Source organism: Argopecten irradians, chromosome 8 (assembly GCF_041381155.1).
Source record: "Argopecten irradians isolate NY chromosome 8, Ai_NY, whole genome shotgun sequence".
Classification (NCBI taxonomy): Eukaryota; Metazoa; Mollusca; class Bivalvia; order Pectinida; family Pectinidae; genus Argopecten; species Argopecten irradians.
In genome coordinates, this window is record NC_091141.1 from 38,643,400 (window position 1) to 38,666,868 (window position 23,469).

Here is a 23,469-nt window from a genome sequence, read left to right on the forward strand (position 1 = left end):
AGCCAATGACATATTTTGATGCTCTGACAATGTATGCTGTATCTTTTTGAATAAAATTAACTATTGGATTTCTATAACTGTAATTTTTAAGAAGGAATTTTCCAGTGTTGGGTGTTGAATTAATCTGTACGTGTTTATGAATAAGAGTTCTCAGTATTAAATAATAAGGAAAGTAAATTATTTTACATGTGTATGAGATGACAAGGACCAGCCCTGTAAAAACCAGCTAGACCTCACTTCCTTCCTGACTGCAGGCAGGGCTTGATAAGCTTGACATGAACCAAGGTCACAAGTATGGTCAACTTACAACAACTTGTCAGCTACCATAGTTATCTATAGTTTTCTAATATAAGCTATACTCTATGTGATGACTATTCTGTATTGACATCTATAAGAGAATTATCTGCCCTTGCGGGTAGGTATTGATTCTAACACCATGTGTTTGCAAGGGTAACGACATATACTCTTCAGTGAAAACAAGATTTGCGCACGAAATAATAATAATGTCTTAAAGGATACGTACCTAAGGGAGGTAACTCTGTAAGGTTATATACTTGTGTAATCTACTCTATAGGGTAACCATAGTTATAATTGTTGTCAATAGTTATTCTTGATGCTAGGTTCATGCATTCCTGCCTGTTAATGCTGACGTTCTAGTTCTTGAGAACTTTAATAAGATTTTGATATATACAATACCAGATGGACTGAATTGAATGGTTAAGGAAATTAATTTTTTGGAAACGGAAGGTTATAAAGCCAACAGTGACACCTTTATACACGTCATGAACTTTGTTATGAGCTTTAAACAATAGTTGAAGTGTGTTATAAATAATATGTAAGAGGTAAAACAGACATCTGACATGTTTTATAGTAATGTTATATATTTCCTTGTTGATTGTGTTATTGCAGTCAGTAAAACTACTTTACAACACTTTCCAATGTTTAGCTGAGCAACCCTCCAGTCCCCCCTTTACATTCTGGTGTACCTTATCACACACCTTAACCTTGTCGACCTTTGCTGATCTACTGTACATCAAACAATGGACTAACTAGACAACCCAACGATCACAAACCCTGATAGCCCTGCTTCCTACGATTACAACTGCAGTATCAGATACAGAAACACACTCCGAGATGGTAAAGCCTTTTCACCCGTCCATCAGTACTATCCTGCTATGATGGGCTTCGCACTTTTCTTCGCTATCTGTGCTATGTATCTTCGGCTCCCTCCTTTTGGCTTGGGGAGAAAGAAATTCATTCACAAAGTGGGAGGCTTCCAACAGTAAATAACCTTTTTAACAAAGTTGTGATAATTTAATGGCTTCTTCCTCAAGTGTAGAGCCTAACTTGAATTAATCAATAGCAATTTGGCACAGGTGTGATGCTATCACCTTACTACTGTACAACTCAACTTCAAACAATAATGATATCCCTTAAATAACCTTTCTGGTTTGCAGATCATGGTTTTGGTTTGGTGTGTGGATTGCATTTTTTGTTTTGTGTAGATTGCAATTTACCTCTTGTTAATTATGATAGTAGCATTAATGATGTATCTAATTAAAGCATATGTGGTAAAGAGAAGATTTAATTGAGGTTAAATAAATATTTTCATCTTATATATATACAAATCTTGATATCAAAATATGAGATTTTGCAAATGGAAACAGTTTTTGACATTTTAAAATCTCCAGACTGCCATGCAGGATCTCCAATGCTCTTTTAGGCTCATGCATAATGGAGGTATATTCTTGTCAATGTGCGATTTTATAGAGTCGTTATAGTTTACCACTATGGATGTCAATGGGTACAGATATAACAGATATCTCCCCCAATCTGTAAGTGTGATCTATTTAGTAAAGCAGGAAGGCTTATAGCGTTTTATACTACCTACTAGATCTTATATCTTAAAATACAACTCTTTACCAGTTTTTTTTTACACATACTTTAAACCTGCCTTAGTGACCACCTCTGTATAAAGATCTCCTGTTTATTAAGACCACTCTCTTAGGGCCCTAAATGGTCATTAACAACACGATTTGACCTGTGTATAAAGACCACTTGTCTAAAGAGACCACATATCGCCTACTCTTTGGGTTTTTTTAAGGTCAATACTAAATGATGATATATATGTATCATTCATAGTTGATGCAATATCAGGTTACCCCACTGTTACCTATATCTGATGGCCCCATCAGCACTGATGACGACGTAATTACAGGTGTAAAACACGACGATGTGATTATAGGTCTAAGACAGTGTCTATATAGGTAACTGACCTTTGTGTTCAATAACATGATGACATTACATTACCTATAAATATAGTAACCGTTACAATCCTATGTATTACTAAAATAGCCTGGGAGCTTATTTGGATCAATTATGACTCAAATTCTCGAAAATTGATAAAAATGTTAACTGAAACAGATTCTATTAAAATCAGAAATACAGGAAACATTTAATATCACTCATAATCTGTAATCTGGCTCACAGGTCTATTTCAGTATATTTTTACTCCATACAACTGGCCTGGATTTGAATTATGTATCTGAAAATGTAGAGGGGAGGGTGAAAACATATCAGACACCTCTTGGGATGAAAATGAATGTGGTACGAAGTTGTCTTCATCTCAATATATCGTAATAATGAAATTTTGGAGAAATGAGGATCGTTATCAAGACAATATAAATGATGAGCCTTAATTAGTGGTTAACATCACCCCATATTATAGTGAGATACATCTATTACATGGACTGAGGAGAACTTAGAATTAGGATCTAGAAATACAGTGAGATACATCTATTACATGGACTGAGGAGAACTTAGAATTAGGATCTAGAAATACAGTGAGATACATCTATTACATGGACTGAGGAGAACTTAGAATTAGGATCTAGAAATACAGTGAGATACATCTATTACATGGACTGAGCAGAACTTAGAATTAGAAACCAGACAATGTGTGATGATTAAAGCTGAAATTAGTATTGATCACCTCTTCGTTATATCACAGATGGGACCTATGTAATTACCTATAGGTGGTTAATCTACACTCCAATACACCTATTCTCTCTCTCAAAGTTCTACCAAATGTACAAAGAAATTGGTGGAAAAAGTTTAGTAAAAGGCCAATTTTATCTTTCTTTCAATAACAATGAAACAAGAGATCCCAGAGGGATCTTGGCGCCCACCAAAGAATGATCTATGTCTGACAACAGAAAGAGGGATCTTTTCCCTGCTTTTCAAACTTTTACTACATACTATATATGAACCTTGAGAAAGATCTTTTCAGTACTTTCTGAGATATGTAGCAGTAACAAACTTCAATTATCAAAATTCAAGATGGCTACCTGTCGATCATCTTGCTGACCGATCTGTCCCAAAATGCAATATGCACAACTAGGGTCGTAGGGGAACCTACATATAAAATTTGAGAAAGATTCCTTCAGTACTTTCTGGGAAATAGTGTTAACAAACTTTAACTATCAAAATCCAAGATGGCCGCCAGTCGGCTATCTTGTTGACCGATCACTCCCAAAATGCAATATGCACAACTAGGGTTCAAGGGGAACATGCATATGAAATTTGAGAGAGATCCCTTCAGTACTTTCTGAGAAATAGCGGTAACAAACTTTAACTATCAAAATCCAAGATGGCCGTCAGTCGGTCGGCCATCTTGTTGACTGATTGGTCCCAAAATGCAATATGCACAACTAGGGCCCTAGGGGAACCTATATATGAAATTTGAGAAAGATCCCTTCAGTACTTTCTGGGAAATAGCGGTAACAAACTTTAACTATCAAAATCCAAGATGGCCGCCGGTCGGTTTGTTTGTTTGTTTGTTTGATTAATTAACGTCCTATTAACAGCTATGGTCATGTAAGGACGGCCTCCCATGTATGCGTTGTGTTGCGTGTATGTTGTGCAAGGTGCGTGTTTTGGGAGACTGCGGTATATTCATGTTGTGTCTTCTTGTATAGTGGAACTGTTGCCCTTTTTATAGTGCTATATCACTGAAGCATGCCGCCGAAGACACCAAGCAACACAATCCACCCAGTCACATTATACTGACAACGCCATCATTGTTGACCGATTGGTCCCAAAATGCAATATGCACAACTAGGGCCCTAGGAGAACCAACATATGATATTTGAGAAAGATCCCTTAAGTACTTTCTGAGAAATAGCGGTAACAAACTTTAACTATCAAAATCCAAGATGGCCGCCAGTCGGCCATCTTGTTGACCGATCTGTCCCAAAATGCAATATGCACAACTAGGGCCCTAGGAGAACCAACATATGAAATTTGAGAAAGATCTTTCTGAGAAATAGCGGTAACAAACTTTAACTATCAAAATCCAAGATGGCCGCCAGTCGACCATTTTGTTGACCGATTGGTCCCAAAATGCAATATGCACAACTAGGGCCCTAGGAGAACCAACATATGAAATTTGAGAAAGATCCCTTCAAAACTTTCTGAGAAATAGCGGTAACAAACTTTAACTATCAAAATCCAAGATGGCCGCCAGTCGGCCATCTTGTTGACCGATTGGTCCCAAAATGCAATATGCACAACTAGGGCCCTAGGAGAACCAACATATGAAATTTGAGAAAGATCCCTTCAAAACTTTCTGAGAAATAGCGGTAACAAACTTTAACTATCAAAATCCAAGATGGCCGCCAGTCGGCCATCTTGTTGACCGATTGGTCCCAAAATGCAATATGCACAACTAGGGCCCTAGGGGAACCTACATGTGAAATTTGAGACAGATCCCTTAAGTACTTTCTGAGAAATAGCGGTAACAAACTTTAACTATCAAAATCCAAGATGGCCGCCAGTCGGCCATCTTGTTGACCGATTGGTCCCAAAATGCAATATGCACAACTAGGGCCCTAGGGGAACCTACATGTGAAATTTGAGAAAGATCCCTTCATAACTTTCTGAGAAATAGCGGTAACAAACTTTAACTATCAAAATCCAAGATGGCCGCCAGTAGGCCATCTTGTTGACCGATTGGTCCCAAAATGCAATATGCACAACTAGGGCCCTAGGGGTACCTACATGTGAAATTTGAGAAAGCTCCCTTCTGTACTTTCTGAGAAATAGCGGTAACAAGAATTGTTAACGGACGGACGGACGGACGGAAGGACGGACGGACGGACGGAAGGACGGACGGACGACGGACCACGGACGAAAGGCGATTTGAATAGCCCACCATCTGATGATGGTGGGCTAAAAAACCAGAGGGCTTAATATTGAATGCAAGATACAGATGCTAATTTAATTTTTTGTGTAGAATTACGCCTAATTGTCAACAGTTTTTTATTTGTGGTATAAAAACTAGCGTTAACCTCAGATCATTAACATGTCTTTGTGAATACATTTGATGATGTCATCTTAGTGAAATTCCTGTAGATCAAATATCAATGTTACATGTGCCCATTCACCATAGCCCCTCCCTAACTCCTATCTCCCTTAGCCAATTAGCTCCAACTCGTTAAAAATAGTTTCGAGAACTCTACACCATGCAGTCTATCATAATCCTGCCAAAAAATCTTAACCATCTTGAAACAGGTTTGGAGAACTGAGTTTAATTAAAACGGCACATATCCTTCATCACTTCCTGTTTAATTACCGATTCTTCAACAGAATGTCTTCCTCAAGGAGCAGCTGATGAAAAGTGAAGCTTCTGGTACCCAAAATAGCCTACTGACCAAACTGTATCAGTTACCTGAATGTTTACCTGAGGGAGCTCAACAAGGGAGGGGGGGCTAAGTCTACATACTGCATCCTCAAGGCTGGCAGCCAACACTTGTAGGAGCCCTGGGGTTTGATTCAGTACAGCTAAGTTCTGTCAAATCTGCCTATAATATACAGGTACATCACTTACACAGTACAGCCAGCTGTAACATCAGCTTCAATATTCACCATTTATAATGACTTTGTTAGTTCAATCCAGCCACCCAAGTCACTGTCTTTATAGACATTGAACAAGTTGACAAGTAATTTAGTATTTCTATCATGTTCTCTATCCAACCATCCCTTCACCTTGCTTCTCTCTTCATTCTCATCGATGTAAGCACTTGTATACATTATAAGCTCTACTCCGTTAATATATTTGCCACTTCTCTAATTCTCTCTATACTATGCATTTTAAGCTCTCCTACCTAATATTTGCCACTTCGATTATTCTCTCTGTACTAACAAAGCATTATCAGCTTTACTATACTTGCATTATGTATTTGTCATTCAACCTTTTATTCTCGCTATACTATGTGCATTATAAGCTCCCCTACCATATATTTGCCACTTCTCTATTCTCATTATAATTATATATAAGCTCCCCAATCATATATTTGCCAGTTCTCTATTCTCATTGTATATTTGACCCAACCATATATTTGCCACTTCTCTATTCTCATTATATATTTGCCCCAATCATATATTTGCCACTTCTCTATTCTCATTATAAGCTCCCCTACCATATATTGCCACTTCTCTATTCTCATTATAAGCTCCCCAATCATATATTTGCCAGTTCTCTATTCTCATTGTATATTTGCCCCATCCATATATTTGCCACTTCCCTATTATCATTATATATTTGCCCCAATCATATATTTGCCACTTCTCCATTCTTATTGTATATTTGCCCCCATCATATATTTGCCACTTCTCCATTCTCTTTGTATATTTGCCCCAACCATATATTTGCCACTTCTCTATTCTCATTATATATTTGCCCCAATCATATATTTGCCACTTCTCTATTCTCATTATAAGCTCCCCTACCATATATTGCCACTTCTCTATTCTCATTATAAGCTCCCCAATCATATATTTGCCAGTTCTCTATTCTCATTGTATATTTGCCCCAACCATATATTTGCCACTTCTCTATTCTCATTATATATTTGCCCCAATCATATATTTGCCACTTCTCTATTCTCATTATAAGCTCCTCTACCCTATATTTGCCATTCTCTTATTCTCTCTATACTATATACATCTAAGCTCTCATATCATAGAGTTACCATCATAAGATCTGAGGAAAGTCCTGACACTGTGTAGTATATATAACACTGAAATAAATCAGTTTGGTCTGAGGACCTTGCTGGCTTCGGGTGTCAGGACTGACACAATATCTAGTTTTTTGGCAACTTTACTAGGATGTTCATTGAACCTGATATAAAAAGTGTCTAAATATATATACCAATCCTAGCCTGTCAAATTGGACATATGAATCAAATCCAACAAACTTCACAGCTTTACATTTGATCCAGGTTCACTGACAGTATGTTCATAACTAACAGATATGTCAACAAAATATGAATATCAAGAAGAACAAATACATTTTAGAATTTAAGACAATAGCAGAGTAATACCATCTCATTAAAACTGAAATATTCATAATTAAGCATGGTCGACTGCAGTAACCAATGTCAAAATGAAAATGAATTCAAGACAGCATTAGCACTACTTCACGGAATGTACCTGGTGTTGTAATATTTAATTATCATAAATATCTGCATGCTAACCACCTCAGGTCAACCCAATGGGTGCGACCAGTTAAGTTTGACAGAGAGTCAAATGAAAGACATTTTATAGAGATAGGAACCAGCCATATGACAGTCTGATATCAGAGAAGGAAAGGACAACACCTATACAGATGGATGCAGCCAACAACACTCTTATACACAAAGTCCAGAAAGAAAACAAAAAAATCAGTACCAAGACTTTTGGAAAAAGAGAACTAAATAAAGCTCAAGGTCTTATAGATATTAAAACAACAAAAAGGTCAAGGTCTTGTATTTAATAAAACAAAAGGTCAAGATCTTGTAGATAATGAAATAAAAGTTCAAGGTCTTGTAGATAATGAAACAAAAGGTCAAGGTCTTGTAGATAATAAAACAAAAGGTCATGGTCTTGTAGATAATATAACAACAAAAGGTCAAGGTCTTGTGGAATATACACTTGCAAAAGGTCAAGGCCTTGGTGGAGAGACAAAAACAGAAGGTCAAGGTTTTGAGGAATAAGCAATAAGAGAAGGTCAGGGTCACGTAAAACAGTCAACAATAATATATAGCGACCAAGCTATTGTAGGGAAACAATAGGATAAGGTAAAGTAACAGATGACAAGGACAACTTGACAGGTACGCAACAGATTGTTATTGTCAATGGTAAGTAACAAAGATATATCATGAGAAAGTCAAGGTCTTCTAAAGAAATATTCATATCTGATAAAAAATATCTCAAGACTTGCCCTGTACACACAAACCAGAACACATATTTATATCTTTGGTTAAAACCAGACACCATCATTACTTTAAGGATCTGATAGCAAGGTAGCATTCCGCTATCTGGTTTATAGGGGAGTTATGACAGTCGAGTCAGGTATTTGTACACTACATGATAGCATGTCATAGGTGAGGTCTCGGTGAACAGATTCATATAGGATTATGATTAATGTATACAGCAAAGAGAGCATCATCTCCCTCATCAACAGTATCTTTGCTGGGAGCTGTCTATATCTCCACAGGTAGTCTGGGGGAGGTACTCTCTGCGATTCCTGCTATACTTTCACTACCACCTACAACACTTCTTCTACTGTTCAGATATCTATCTTAAACTCATTTACCTCAGGAGATAGTTTTGAAGATTTCCCGTTCTAAAGCTTGAATAGTTCATAATGACTAACTGTCTTTTTCATTGATTTGAGATCTTATACTCTGTGTCGGTCGAAAAATTGATGAATCGTGAAGCCTTTTTCTTATCTACATTTGGTAGTTTCACTTGAGCATACACATCCATCATATATATGCATCTGAACATTTAAGCTGCATATAACATTCTTAAGTCTTCTATTGTTAAGGAAAGAAATTTTGTTACAATGGCTATATAAAGGCTAATTAATTGATAAATACAGAATCCCATGTTTAGGAGCTAGAGAACATACCAAACACCTGACAATGGTTCCATATAGATTTTTAATTTGCAACCCAGAGGTAATGGACTATTGTAATATATATTGTTGGGACATCTTAACCACTTCGCTACCACAATGATGCCATATTTTTGTTTGTCCAAGAACTGGTATGCCCTTCTGACTTCTGACACCTGACTTGTTCCATCGCCAGCAGCAGTGTACATAAGGTACCACCATCAGTAGATGATTAATTAATGGACAATCACTAATTAAGAATCACTGCCATCCTCACAGTGTACACCAAACACTGCCACCTTCTTGGCACGCTTACATACGTGACCATTACTACAAATCTCAAATCAACCCACATGTATCCAGTATGCTAACCATTTTCTTCTGATAATCCTAGTTTGACTGAGAAAGTTTTGACATACCCATTGAAACACCTACATAAGAAGTCTAGATGTAGGACCTGCATCCATGCCAAAACCACTTATTCTCAGCTCCTAAAAGTTACAGTCCATCACAGCATCAGTATAGATCAAAGACATTTAAAAATAGCTCAAAAACCTACAAAGACAACTGGAGCTGCCGTCCGAAAAGAAAAAGAATAAAATAACCTTAAAATAACTGTGAGACATATGGAATGATTCCAAGGGCAAAAAAAAACCCCGCTTAAAATGCATTTAAATGTCAGAATCATGCACAACTTTCAGTGACTGCAGTTAGTGTTTTTACCTTTCTAATTTCAACATATGTATGTGAAGCTGTATAAACAGTGAAAGCATCTGACACGTACATAAACACATGTCTAACTAGCTAACAAGGCTGCTGTAACTGTCGTTTCAATGCTTCTAAATCTTACAGCCAGATTTTACCAGTCTTAATACTTTGAATTTGTATCTAAACCTGCATAAGTTTCAACACTTCCATTCACATGCCAGCGCCTGGCTTAACAAGTAAACCTATACAGCCATTTTTACCTGCAGTTTTAACACTTCTAATTCACAAGTCATTCTTTTTCCACACAGTTAACAATATGGGTTGCGCACCCAAGTTTTTTGATAAAGTTCAAATGATTAATAAATAGCTTTAAAACTTTGACACTTTATGATCATTATTTCATAAGGGATTTGATAAAAGGCAGCTTCAGGTCAAATAAAGACTGCAGCTGCTATTTCTTATTGTATATATAACAAGCATTCTTACATCAAAATCAAGGTTATAAAGTTGTAATTTTCATTCCACGACCGTCAAGGTTCCTAGAAGATTCTGTAACATGTGTATGATTTTGTTTGTCCCCAAAGGTTTGTTTAAATAATTTACTTTAATGTATTTACCCAAAACATCTTAATTTACATCAGAAACCCTAAATTTATCTAATGTGATTGATGCTTTTAACAGCATCACTTCGATGGAAAAGCTGATGGCTAGCTCACAGAAAGCATACAAGAAGCATTTTGCAACCAAATAGCTAGAGCTGCAACAAACACCTTGATCTGACCTCTAACACACTTAGCCTTGCCACAATTATAAGTAACCACTGGCAGACAATGGTCCTGTTTATGTCAGGGAGGATCCAGACTCTCTCCATCATCTAACACTATAAACTCTAATCTACAGTTTATGCTATACTGATCTCCAATACTAATTACAAAACAAAATTGAAAACACCTCTGGCATTTCATTGTCTATTGGGTTACACCTGTATTGTAAACAAAGCCCATGGACCATAAACAAGATACAGAATAAAACTAACAGGCTGTTGTTATCATAAATCTCTTGTTACACAAACCTGTCCTCCCTAAATGACACTAGTGGACCAGTTCACATAAAGGTCGGGTTGAGCTCACTTGACAGAGACAGGGGATGTTGTAAATGTTTCCATCTGTTTACTCAGATGGTTTCAATTTACTTTAATAATAAATCTCCTGTCTGGGCTGGTCTCCTGAATATTGAGATAAAATATCAAAACTTCAGAGCTCAAGATAATTTATGAGTTTGTCTTGATCTTACATAGTAAAAAAATCAGTACATATCAGATTTAATGCTTTTTAAAAACTCATTTGAAATTTTTTTTATGCATCTTCGAAATTTATTTGAAAAACAATTAGCAGACCTAATGGTTTCCTAACCATGGAGTGTCCTATCAACAGTCAGGGTCCAGGGCATCCAGTAGGATCAAAATCTCAAGAGTCAGTGACCCTTGGCTGTAAAATCCTGAGGGTCAAATCAAATTCCCGAGGGTCAAAATATTAAACTTAAGGGTCAATTATTAATCGCATTAAAATTAAGTTATATTTAAATATTAAATTTCATAACCAATAACATTTTATAATGGTTAAAAAAGTTAATATGACTTATTATGTTTCTATAGAATAAGTAAAAAAAAAATGATAATAATTACCGGTATTATATAAAATATTGATTAACTTCAGTATTCATGTAAATATTTTAAATTTTTAATTATATTTGATTATCTAAATTCTGGAATATTTAAAGGACATTTTTGAGCTTCTGATCATAAATATATTATTTAATCAACAAAATCATTTTATAAAAAAAAAAAAGATTTTTTACAAAAAAAAAGTCTGTTTTATAAATCATAGTTACGACTGCTATTTTTTGTTTGAAATCAAATGTTATTAATTCAACTGTATTTCTAAAACGATCTTTTAGAGACACAACAAAGAAATTGATTTTATTTATTTTGTGTTGCGTTTCCACGTCAACCCACTTTTTCATATTTTGCCGCCAAAAACAAATTAGAAACTGTAACAGGAACGAGTTTTAACGCTTCTCATACTCCAACACCAATGGTTTGTGGGTAATGTACATGTAGGGGTTATTCAGGTTAACAACAAAATGGCTACTGCAGCATGCATCACAAGTAGGCCTATTTACGATCTCATCTCTGTTGTATAAACTGCTTACAAGTTATATAACATTAAATGTATTGCAATTGGAATCTAATATAGCTTTGATTAAAATGTGATTGCTGATAAGAATGTGCAGTTTTAGCGGATTGGAGGCGGGTAGGTACTCAGTACACGTGTGACTTCTTTACCTGTGCTCCAATTAGCATATTACGGTCGGACTATGTCACAGTTGAGTGAATCTTTTAATTGGCTTGGGGTATTCTACCAATTAGTGTCACTGACCCTTGCTAATATACACTTTATGGGGGGCTGAGCATCACATAATACACACATACACAAGCTTGATGGGCAGTGGTAGTAAAAATGTGAAGCGTCAGATTGACGCAAGGCATGCAAAGATCGTGCGTCAAAATAAATTTTGCTGCGTCAATGACGCGAGGTCTCGGGTTAATGGATGCCCTGAGGGTCATTCAAGGACATTTCAGGGTAAGAAGGTGAAGGAAAGCCTGAAAAGAAACAACTGACCATTGCTTAGTGCCTATGACTGGCCCTTATGGGTTTCAAACTTGCAATCTAAACCATGGGCGACTGACCCTTATGGGTTTCAGACTTGCAATCTAAACCATGGGCGACTGACCCTTATGGGTTTCAGACTTGCAATCTAAACCATGGGCGACTGACCCTTATGGGTTTCAGACTTGCAATCTAAACCATGGGCGACTGACCCTTATGGGTTTCAGACTTGCAATCTAAACCATGGGCGACTGACCCTTATGGGTTTCAGACTTGCCAATCTAAACCATGGGCGAAGACCCTTATGGGTTTTAGACTTGCAATCTAAACCATGGCATATCCAATTTACAAGCCATTGAATAAAAATGTTATAGTTTGTTGACAGCAATCTTGATAAATAAAAACAGAACACAGAACACGTGTACAAATACAGTTAGTGTAATGTGACCGGGTAGAGTGTGATGGTTGGTGTCTTCGGCAGCATGCTTTACTGATATGGCACTATTAAAATGGCAAGAGTTCCTTCCACTATACAAAATGGCACAACACGAATATACTGCAGTCTCTCTAAACACGCATCTCGCATTACACACACGTTACACACCACATACATTGGAGGCCGTCCTTATATGACCCTGGTTCTCAATAGGACGCCAATAATTCAAACAAACAAACAGAACAGACGGACAGATCGAGCATGAGATGGACAGACGCAAACAAAGTATTTTTTGCTGATTTGTCCAGGTTACATTATTTATCCGCTTATATAATTAGAGTGTCGGAACCTCACCATTGTAAATAGTGAATGGTTACAATGACAATAAAATTGAATCAGGAATCGCACTGGGAACTCTGTCCTCACGTGACCAACCCCGAGCACTTGGGGCAAATTGGAGGACTCCCTAATTGAGAAATAAGGGTAGGCTTCATAATCACATGAGCCCTGTAAAATATACGTTCCAAGAACCTTCCGAGATCAAACCTAGTATTCTGGTTCCAGTTTCCAAGACACGATCCCGAACTTTACAATTTCCCTCCAAACATGGACTACTTTGCCGAAAGTTGAAAGCATGTCCAGTATCAGGTCGTCGCTTAGTCACACTAGCAGCCACATATTTTTTACATATAGGCGACCATTACACCTCTCTGGTGCCAAAGCAAAATTTTCCTTACGGATACAACCATGGTCCATAATTATATTTACTGCAATGTCTTCATCGTCCGTTACAATTTGTAACAAATCAAATATCTTTGGCCTCCATTTTAAAAATAGCTTCCATAGCACTGCTGAACATCGCAGGAGATAAGGGCATGAATACATCCTTCCGGGTTAAGGATGGTCTCCTTCCGCAAATTGCTTTAAATCGAATAAATTTTATTTGAATATAAACACAAAAATTAAAATAGGCAGTAAGCTAACAATACCTGACGATCCCACGAACTAAACACTCGAGAGAAAGGATCACTGTAATAGCTAATCTATAAAAACCTATACCAGAAAGCATCACACAGGTGAGAAAGTCCGTAGACGTGCAAGTGTCAAAACCGGATCGTGTTACCATCTTCATTGGCCACTTACATAACAGGGCCGCCCTCGTCGATTACCAGTCTATTATCAGTACTGGTACGGTCATCGTCCACACTGCTCACTGCAGACGAGGGGCTCGCGGTCAATGTCACATCCGTGGGTGGTTATTCGGACTGAGCGACCTTTGAAGTATATGAATGCTTTGTCTGTTCGGATCTCCCAGGGCACTAGACTAAACTAGGCCAAGAAGGTGACATTGTGGGCGACCTGACACAAAAATAAGGGTCGTGTTACCAAACTTGCATGCCATATCTGGTCATTTGTTGAAGCCATTAGCCCTTGGCTGGTGAATTGTACACCCCTGGTTTCCAATGTTACGCCACTCACACCGCCAGTTTCTCTCTCGATATTGATCAATATATATTAAACCATGATAACCATCAAAATAATCAGAGAAGGACTGGTATTCAATCCAGGACGGTTACCACTACACGAATGCTTAACTATCGCTGACCACATTGTTCCGGTTGGAGAAAAAAATGTACATTTCCCTCAACAAAATCGTCAATGTGACTGAGTAGAGAGCGTGGCAAACCAGTCGTCATACATCCATAAATCTGAGCGCTAAGCAGCAGAAACTACCACTTTCATAGATTTTTGTGTGTCTCGGCCATAGGACAAAACCTAGAGCCTAACTCAGAGGGGCGAGCGCTTTACTGAAGGTCAAAAGCGAGGCGGTATCAAGGAAGATGATCATGTAATAGGGGCAGCACAAAAAAAATTAAAATGTGCATTTATAAGCTTGATCAAGAAAGGACAATTATTTACAATTTTCTTTATAAAGACTTATCTACCTAAAAATTGGGTCCGGATGTTTTTCTCGCTATCATTTTGAGGAGCATGCAAATTTACTACTCTAAAATTGTCATCGGAAGAAGAGCGATACTAATATGATTACTTTTAATAAAATTACGTAACTGATAATGCTAACGTGAGTCAGAAAAACATAACCATCGAGAGACACAGTATTTAATTTGCTTACAGAAGCCATGATATATTTTATTTCAAATCGGCCAGGGGGCAGAACTTACAGTTGAGTGACCAGAGAAATAAAGGAAGTCAGGCAGACGGCCTGGATGGAAAGAGTGACCCCTGGCGAACACCATAGCTCTGTTCTAGAGGTGCAATGGACAGCTTAACAGAAATGAAGAAAAAAAATGGACAATCTGATTAAAATACAGATCCTTATAACCACTCCGTCAAATAGACGATCTGACAAAATCCAATAGGGGGTCACGTACGCGCTATGGCCTTATACCACGTGGAATTCATACCAAATCCATTTCCTACACCTTGCTACATCAATTGAAAACGATATTTCGTCCCAGTATGCATATGCAATTAGCTTTCTTGTGCTCTTTGGGCGAGATGGCTACGTAAACCGAAATAATTCTGAATGTTTTTCGAAGTATTTCGTCTCCTGAAATTCACTGTCAAAATTTTGCCAGTAGCAATTTGATTGGCTATTTTCAAAAGTCACCTGGACATGACCCCCAATGGGATATTCTCAGATCCTCTTATCAAACGTAGTGATAATAAGGATCTGTATTTGAATCAGATTGATACAAAAAGCTACACTGGTGACAATATTTACAGGTAGTTTGGTTTACAAAACATCATTGGCGTGTTCACGATGGCGTGCGCTCGTGTAACACATTTTTTTTTGAACGGAAGCGGGTGGTCGGGCGTGCACTCGATATGGTTGTGGTCCCGTGCACTTAATACTGTCAGAATAAATATGTATTTAGCGCTCGCCATTCTGAGCACGCCTCAGATAAAAGTGAAATAATCTTTGTAGATAGCAATCTTTATAGATAAAACACGTCATTTGATACAAGTAAGAGCGCATACGATGACCAGGGGCGCGCAGAGGTAACAGGGAAAAGTCCACATCTGTGTTCACTGTGCTGTGAAACAATAAAGGGAAGGCACCGTGTTCCCCCGTCTTCGCGTTATTGTAGCCTTTCCGTCTTTATTGTGCTCAGTGGCCGTACGCTTGCCGTTTTTTCTCTGAACCGCATGACCCTTGCTATTAATAGGACGTTAAACTCCGAACGAGGGACTCTCAGCGGACCCAGCCGTTGAACCACTAAACGTTTTTTCAATATCATCACAATCCTTTACAGTCACTGAACCTTTCTACCAACCACGTGTTGCTTGGTGTCTTCGACGGCATGCTTCAGTGATATAGCACTATAAAAAGGGCAACAGTTCCAATATACAAGAAGCCACAACATGAATATACCACCGTCTCCCAAAACACACACCTCGCACTTCACACACGCTACACACTGCATGCATGGCAGGCCGTCCTTAAATGACCCTGGTTGTTAATAGGACGTTAAAATAATCAAACAAACAATCGACATTCTCTGAGCCAGAAACCGTCGCAAACCAAGAGTTTTGAGCATCGCACTAAAAACGAACTTGTCAGCCATCCTGTAGACCCAGGAAAACCGGTAACCCTATTAATATGCAATTGACTATATTACAGCATGGAAATCCTGTCTTCTTCATAAATGACTATATTCTTCCTAACGTTTCCCATGATACCGCCTTACTTTTTGGCCTCCTGATGAGCGTTTGCCCTTGTGAGGTAGGGTCTGGGTTCTGTCTCCTGGCTGAGACACACCAAACTCAGCAAACGTGGTAGTTTCTGCTCCTGCTTAGCGCTCAGCATAAACCATTGAACTCTTTTCTTCTTCCTAACGTCTTTTTTGACACTGCCCTTTTTTCACCGCTGTTGAGCGCTTGTCCCTGTGAGATAGATTCTGGGTTCTTGTCCCTGGCTGAGAAGTATTTGAAAGTAGTAGTTTCTGCTCCTGCTTGGCGCACAGCATAAAGGGAGTGGGACGACTGGTTCGCCTGTTCTCTGCTGTATAATGTGACCAGGTGGGGTGTGTGGCTTGGTGTCTTCAGCAGCATGCTTCAGTGATATAGCACTATAAAAGGTGCAAGAGTTATATTATACAAAAAGACACAACGCAAACATACCTCCAAAACATGCACCTCGCACTTCACACACGCTACACACCACATACATCAGAGGCAGTCCTTACATGACATTTGCCGTTTATTTAATAAAATAAACAAATAATCACTCACCTGTATATGTGAGTTGCCGGTGCTCGCGCACGTGCATTCTTTTGCTTTACTTATCCAGTCTAATACTACCTTAGGCATTATATTTTCACCTGTATTGTATTTTATAATTCCCTTCCCTTTTTCCAATTTGAAATAAAATATATCCTAAATTGGCCCTGCAGGTAGGGCGTTAGAATTGTACCTGCTGCCCCTATTGCATGATCGTAAAAGGCGACTAAATTTAGGATCTTATCTTTTCTCTTCTTCCTAACTGACTTTATCTTTCCTAATGCCTCCCTTGGCACCGCCTCACTTTTGGCCTTGAGTTGAGCGTTCGCCCCTGTGAGGAAGGCTCTGGGCTCTGTCCCCTGGTCGATACACACCAAAGTCTATAAAAGTGGTAGTTTCTGCTCTTGCTTAGCACTCAGCATACAAGGAGTTGGACGACTGGTTCGCCCGTTGTCAGTATAATGTGACCAGGTGGGGTGTGTTGCTTGGTGTCTTCGGCGGCATGCCTTAGTGATATAGCACTATAAAAAGGGCAACAGTTCTACTATACAAGAAGACACAATATGAATATACCGCAGTCTCCCAACACACGCACCTCGCACATCATACACGCAACGCACCGCAAACATGGGAGGCCGTCCTTACATGACCATAGCTGTTAATAGGACGTTAATGAATCAAACAAACAAACAAAAATCCTAACGTAAACACTATAAGTTCAGTGATTTTATTAAGTAATCATATTAGTGTCGCTCTTCTGAAAATTTTAGAATAGTTAATTTGGATGCAAAGTTAAGTAGATAACATTTTTAGAAAATAATGATAATGGTAATAAACCCTATCAAATGCCTTTCCTTGGTCAAGGCTTATAATGCGTAATTTAATTTTATATGGTCAACATAGTTAACAGTGTATCTTAACAAATGACAATTATAAAAAATAGTCCTACTCTTCCCAGCACAAGTCTGATCAGGTTGTACTAAAGCAGACATTACACGATAGATCCTGGCGGTAAAAACCTTTAGAAATAATCTTATATTCAACATTCAACACACTTTCCATTAAGCATATTTAATTTCGCATCAGATATCACATAAAAATATAAGTTTTTGAATAGAGGAATCTGAGCAACAAATACCGGTCAGTACGACCTGATAACTTAATGCCAATGATATCGGGGTCATCTCTTACCTTTTTAGCAAATGGTTCCAAAACGAGGACATAAAGTAAAGGGGAAAGACTACAGCCTTGCCGCACACCACGAGTCATGGAAAACTTTTCTGAAATATGGCCATTTACTATAACAGAAGAAGATATATCAGTATACAGAATTTTAATCCAGCTTAAAATATCCAGACCAAAATTATACTTAGTTAACACTTTAAAAAGGAAATTGTAATTAACTCTATCGAATGCCTTTTCTTGGACTAGGCTTACAAATGCACATTTAAAATCTTTTTGGTCAACATAATCCAAAATATTTCTTAACAAATGACAATTATCAAAAATAGTTCTACCCTTCCAGCACAAGTCTTATCATGGTAAACTAAAACAGACATTATACACGATTAAGCCTATTTAAACGGTTTATCAATGAATAGAAATGTCACGGATGACAGTTTTGAGTCTTGGCTCCCACCATTTAATCTTACAAATTAATGTTAACAACACTGGTGACGATATTTACAGGACATTTTTCACAAAACATCATATATAAGTGTTACAACGATTGATGATAGCAATCTAATAAATAAAACCTCATTTCATACAGAGGTTTAGGATGGCGAGCGCACCCAGCACAACATACACCCAACACACCGCATACATGGGAGGCCGTCCTTACATGACCATAACTGTTAATAGGACGTTAATTAATCAAACAAACAAACAAACCTTGGCTGTGCCCCTCGCCCCGGGCACTGAGAACGAACGTGTCCGATCTGTTGGCAAACAAATAGTAGGCTTACCAGGAACAGCGATTAGAGCGGTTTTACCAAAAACCCTCATTCTGTGAGGAATTCCATCCTGTTCCCCTTCCCTAACAATCATGGCCCTGCAGGTAGGGCGTAAGAATTGTACCTGCTGCCCCTATTGCATGATCGTAAAAGGCGACTAAATTTAGGATCTTATCTTTTCTTTCTCCCTAAATTACTTTGTTCTTCTTAGAGTCTCCCTTGACACCACCTCACTTTTGGCCTTTGGTTGAGCGCTCGCCCCTGTGAGGAAGGCTCTGGGTTCTGTCCCCTGGTCGATACACACCAAAGTCTATAAAAGTGGTTGTTTCTGCTCCTGCTTAGCGCTCAGCATAACGGGAGCGGGACGACTGGTTTGCCCGTTGTCAGTATAATGTGACCGGGTGGGGTGTGTTGCCTGGTGTCTTCGGCGGCATGCTTCAGTGATATAGCACTATAAAAAGGGCAACAGTTCCACTATACAAGAAGACACAACACGAATATATCGCAGTCTCCCAAAACATGCACCTCGCACAACATACACGCAACAAACCGCATTCATGGGAGGCCGTCCTTACATGACCATGGCTGTTGATGGGACGTTAATTAATCAAACAAACAAACAAACCTAACAATCAGTGTCATTATTCTGGTACCGGTTTCTAAGGTCACCTTCCCAAAAACAGTTTTCTCACGCTCGATTACCACCTTGCCATAGAACCCATCGAAAAGAGAACAGATGGCGTCATCCGACATACATGACGGCAGCCATTTTGGATGTTAATGGTAACCCGTCGCCTGTCACAGGGCTCCGGCTGCAGGGTATAATGTTCTCCAGGAATGGCCCCTGCTCCCACTATATCGTCCACGTTCTCCGGGTCAGATAACGTAGCGAACCAAGAGTTCGGGGCCTCACAACGAAATACCGACTTCAGGTCGTCAGACTGGAGACCGCCTTCTAGTTATACCTTTACGATCTCGTACCGTGTCACTGAATTCTTTTGTGGTCTGGAAACATGAATTTTCACTTTTTAAAAATCGCGTTTTGGCGGTATTGTTAGGTAATATAAGGTGGCATTGGACTGGATTTGATAGCTACAAGAATGCACGTGCGCGAGCGCCGCCAACTCACCTGTACAGGTAGGCGAACGCATAGAACAGGTAGACGGCCAGGGTGGAGAAAATGGCCCCTGGCGAACACCATAGCTCTTTTATATGCGCTAGACAGCTCAACTAAAATTCATTAAGGAAACATTGTGACTAAAAATTATTTAAAGACGGTGACGAAAGGAAATATGCACCGTCGTTTAATACAAAAAATAACTAGATAGGGTAAAGTACAAGGTTTATAAAGAAACAATATGACTGAAATATGATCCTTATAACCAATCTGGGCCGAAAGAGGATCCGAAAACATCCCATAAAGGGTCATGTTTGGATGACCTTTGTACGTTCTACACATTGATTTATCAATTGACCACGCCATGTCGTCCCAATATACACATACAATTAACTTTGTTATGCTGTTTGGGCGAGATGACTTCGTACACGAAAATATTTCTGACAGCTTTTTCAGTCAATTTTGTCCCTTTATATTCAAATTTCTGACAGCAGCAATTTAATTGGCCGATTCCAAAGGTCACCTGGACATGACCCCTAATGGGATGTTTTCAGATCCTCTTTTCCATCGCAGTGATAATAAGGATCTGTATTTTAATTAATTGAGAAAGATAAGGTGATAGAAATGGAAGGGTAAAGCTGATAAATTAACTTGGCAATACCAAAACGGACATAATTGTAAAATGACTGCGTTGCAAAGGTAAAAGATATAAAGTTGAAAAGTACTGAAAACATAGACTAGACAAAATTAAAAAGGCGCTAAGCTGACATAACTTGACTTTGCGAAAAAATGCTCGAGATACATCAAATTTATACACATAAACTCCATACAGTGAAAAAATCTATCGTTGTCCGTGGACGCTCAAGGTTCGAAATCACACCATATCAAATAGTCAATGATTACAATCGTATCAATGAGAAAATATAACAATAAACATCATATGAAATGATCACAACACGTTTATAAGTCGGTGGACAAACAAAGGTCGGTCAGAAGGAATTTCAGAGCCGTTATAGTCAATGGATAGTTGTATAACATCAACGTCAACAAAAAGACAAGACTCGCAAATTTTTGACCGGTCCATCACTAACAGCCGATCTTCATACATCTGGGCCATCTTGATCACAGCACTGTCGAAAGACGTTGGGAAAATACTCACCCCATCGGTGATATAGCACTATAAAAAAGGCAACAGTTCCACTATACAAGAAGACACAACATGAATATACCGCTGTCTTCCAAAACACGCAACCAGCACAACATACACACGGCATACATGGGAGGCCGTCCTTACATGACCATAGCTGTTAATAGGACGTTGATAAATTAAACAAACGAACAAACAAACCTCGCTGCTGGCGCCTGGAAACAAACTGGACACTTGGCCATTACATGACCAACCCCCGAGCATTTGAGGCACATTAGGGGACGTCCTAATACAGAGATAAGAGCAGACCTACCCACCACCTGGGCCGGATTTAGTATCTGGTCCTGGGTACCTTCAGTGATTAGAAGTTCCTGCATCCTGGTTCCAATCACCAAACTACAGTCTCCCATATTTACGGTCTCCCTCCGGAAATCATAATACATATCCACGATAGGGTCGTCACTCAGCCATATAACTTAAAATAGAGCCGACGCTGGTCGCACCTCACTGGCGCCAAAGAAAAAATGTCCTTGCCGTGGGATTTGTTGCTTGATGACTTCGGAAGCATGCTTCAGTGATATAGCACTATAAAAAGGGCAACAGTTCCACTATGCAGAAAGAGACAACACGAATATACCGTAGTCTGCCAAGACACTCACCTCGCACTTCACACACGCTTTACATTGCATACAAGGGAGGCTGTCCTTACATATTCATGGATGTTAATAGAACGTTAAAATAATCAAACAAACAAAGGATTACACCGCAGTCCAGCATCCTGTTCACCGACATGTCCTCGTCGACCGTCACCTACTCAATATCGCAATCAAATCGCATTGTTGTTGGCTCTGACACACGGAAACTGAGACTGAAAATATATACAATTTAAAAACTTAACTATGGACACATAAATAATAATGACAACAATACAAAAAAAATGCATATCATATCAGGTATATAACAGCCTAGATCGCCACATAATATGGCACCGACACGCGGACACTGAGACAGAAAATATACACAATTTAGAAATTTCATTATAAATAGAAGACACATAAGTTTTATGACAATAAAAAAAAACCTGACATAATAAATTGCTTATTATTATGTACATGTCATGTGAAGGACGGCCTCCCATGTATTCGGTGTGTTGCGTGGTTATGTATTATTATAACAGCCTAGCCGAAGACACCAAGCAACACACCCCACCCGGTCACATTTTACTGGACACACGGTACCTACCTAGTCGAACCTCACATCTGAAAATTTGAAGAAAGATCCCTGTATGCTGAGATTTAAGCAGTAACAAACATTAAGCAGAATCCAAGGGTGGCTACCTGTCGGCGGTAAAAAAACTAAAAATCAAAAATAGAAGGGTGGCTACCCTGGCGGGTCCAAGCTAGACAGAACCAGAACAGTGTTCCAACACAGGGCGCACAACTGCTAACCCTATGGGGACACATACATATGAATCTTTGAGAAAGATTGCTTTAGGGAGTAGTTAGAGGGAGTAGAGTAGGAGACGGATTTGAGAAATATAATAGGTTAACAAATTCAACATCAGGATCCCAAGATGGCTTACCTAGGCTGGCTACCTGGGATACCCTATGGCGTCCACTTGGGGAACCTTGACCCCATATACCTGGCGTCCATCTTGTTGACTGATCAGCGTCCTAAAATGCCATATGCACAACTAGGGACACTAGGGGAACCTTACATGATAAATTTGAAGAGACGAATCCCCTTCAATACTTTTCTGAAAATAGCCCGTACAACAAACTTTTAACTAATCAAAATCCAAGAAGGCCTAGCTTGTCGGCCAATCTATTGGTATGACCGATCAGTCCAGTCCCAAAAGTGTAATAGGCAGAACTAAGGTTCCCAGAGGAAACCTAACATATGAAATTTGAGAACAATCCCTTCAATACTGAACTGAAGAATAAGCGGTAACAAAACTTTTTAACTATCAAAATCCAAGATGGCGGCCTGGCGGCCTTTCTGGGTCGATCGATCGGTCCTTAAATGCAATATGCACAACTAGGAGCACTAGGGGAACCTTCAAGGTGAAATTTGAGGAGAGATCCCTTCAGTTACTTTCTGAGAAAATAGCGGGTAACAAACTTTAACTATCAAAATCCAAGATGGCGGCCTGGCGGCCATTTTGTTAACCGATCGGTCCTAAAATGCAATATGCACAACGGCCATGGGACAGAACCCAGAGCCTCCTCACAGAGGGGCGAACGCTCAACTCAAG

The 23,469-nt window shown here is 38.9% G+C and overlaps 1 protein-coding gene across 1 annotated transcript in view; it reads right to left on the minus strand.

The window, feature by feature from the left end:
* LOC138329888 (serine/threonine-protein kinase tricornered-like) overlaps positions 1-21,625 on the minus strand; it is a 41,584-nt gene extending 19,959 nt beyond the window's left edge. The window contains exon 1 of the mRNA XM_069277178.1: positions 21,533-21,625. Within this exon, the coding sequence (XP_069133279.1) occupies positions 21,533-21,625 (93 nt within the window). The remainder of the gene's footprint in view (positions 1-21,532) is intronic.
* Between the last annotated feature and the right edge of the window lie 1,844 nt (positions 21,626-23,469).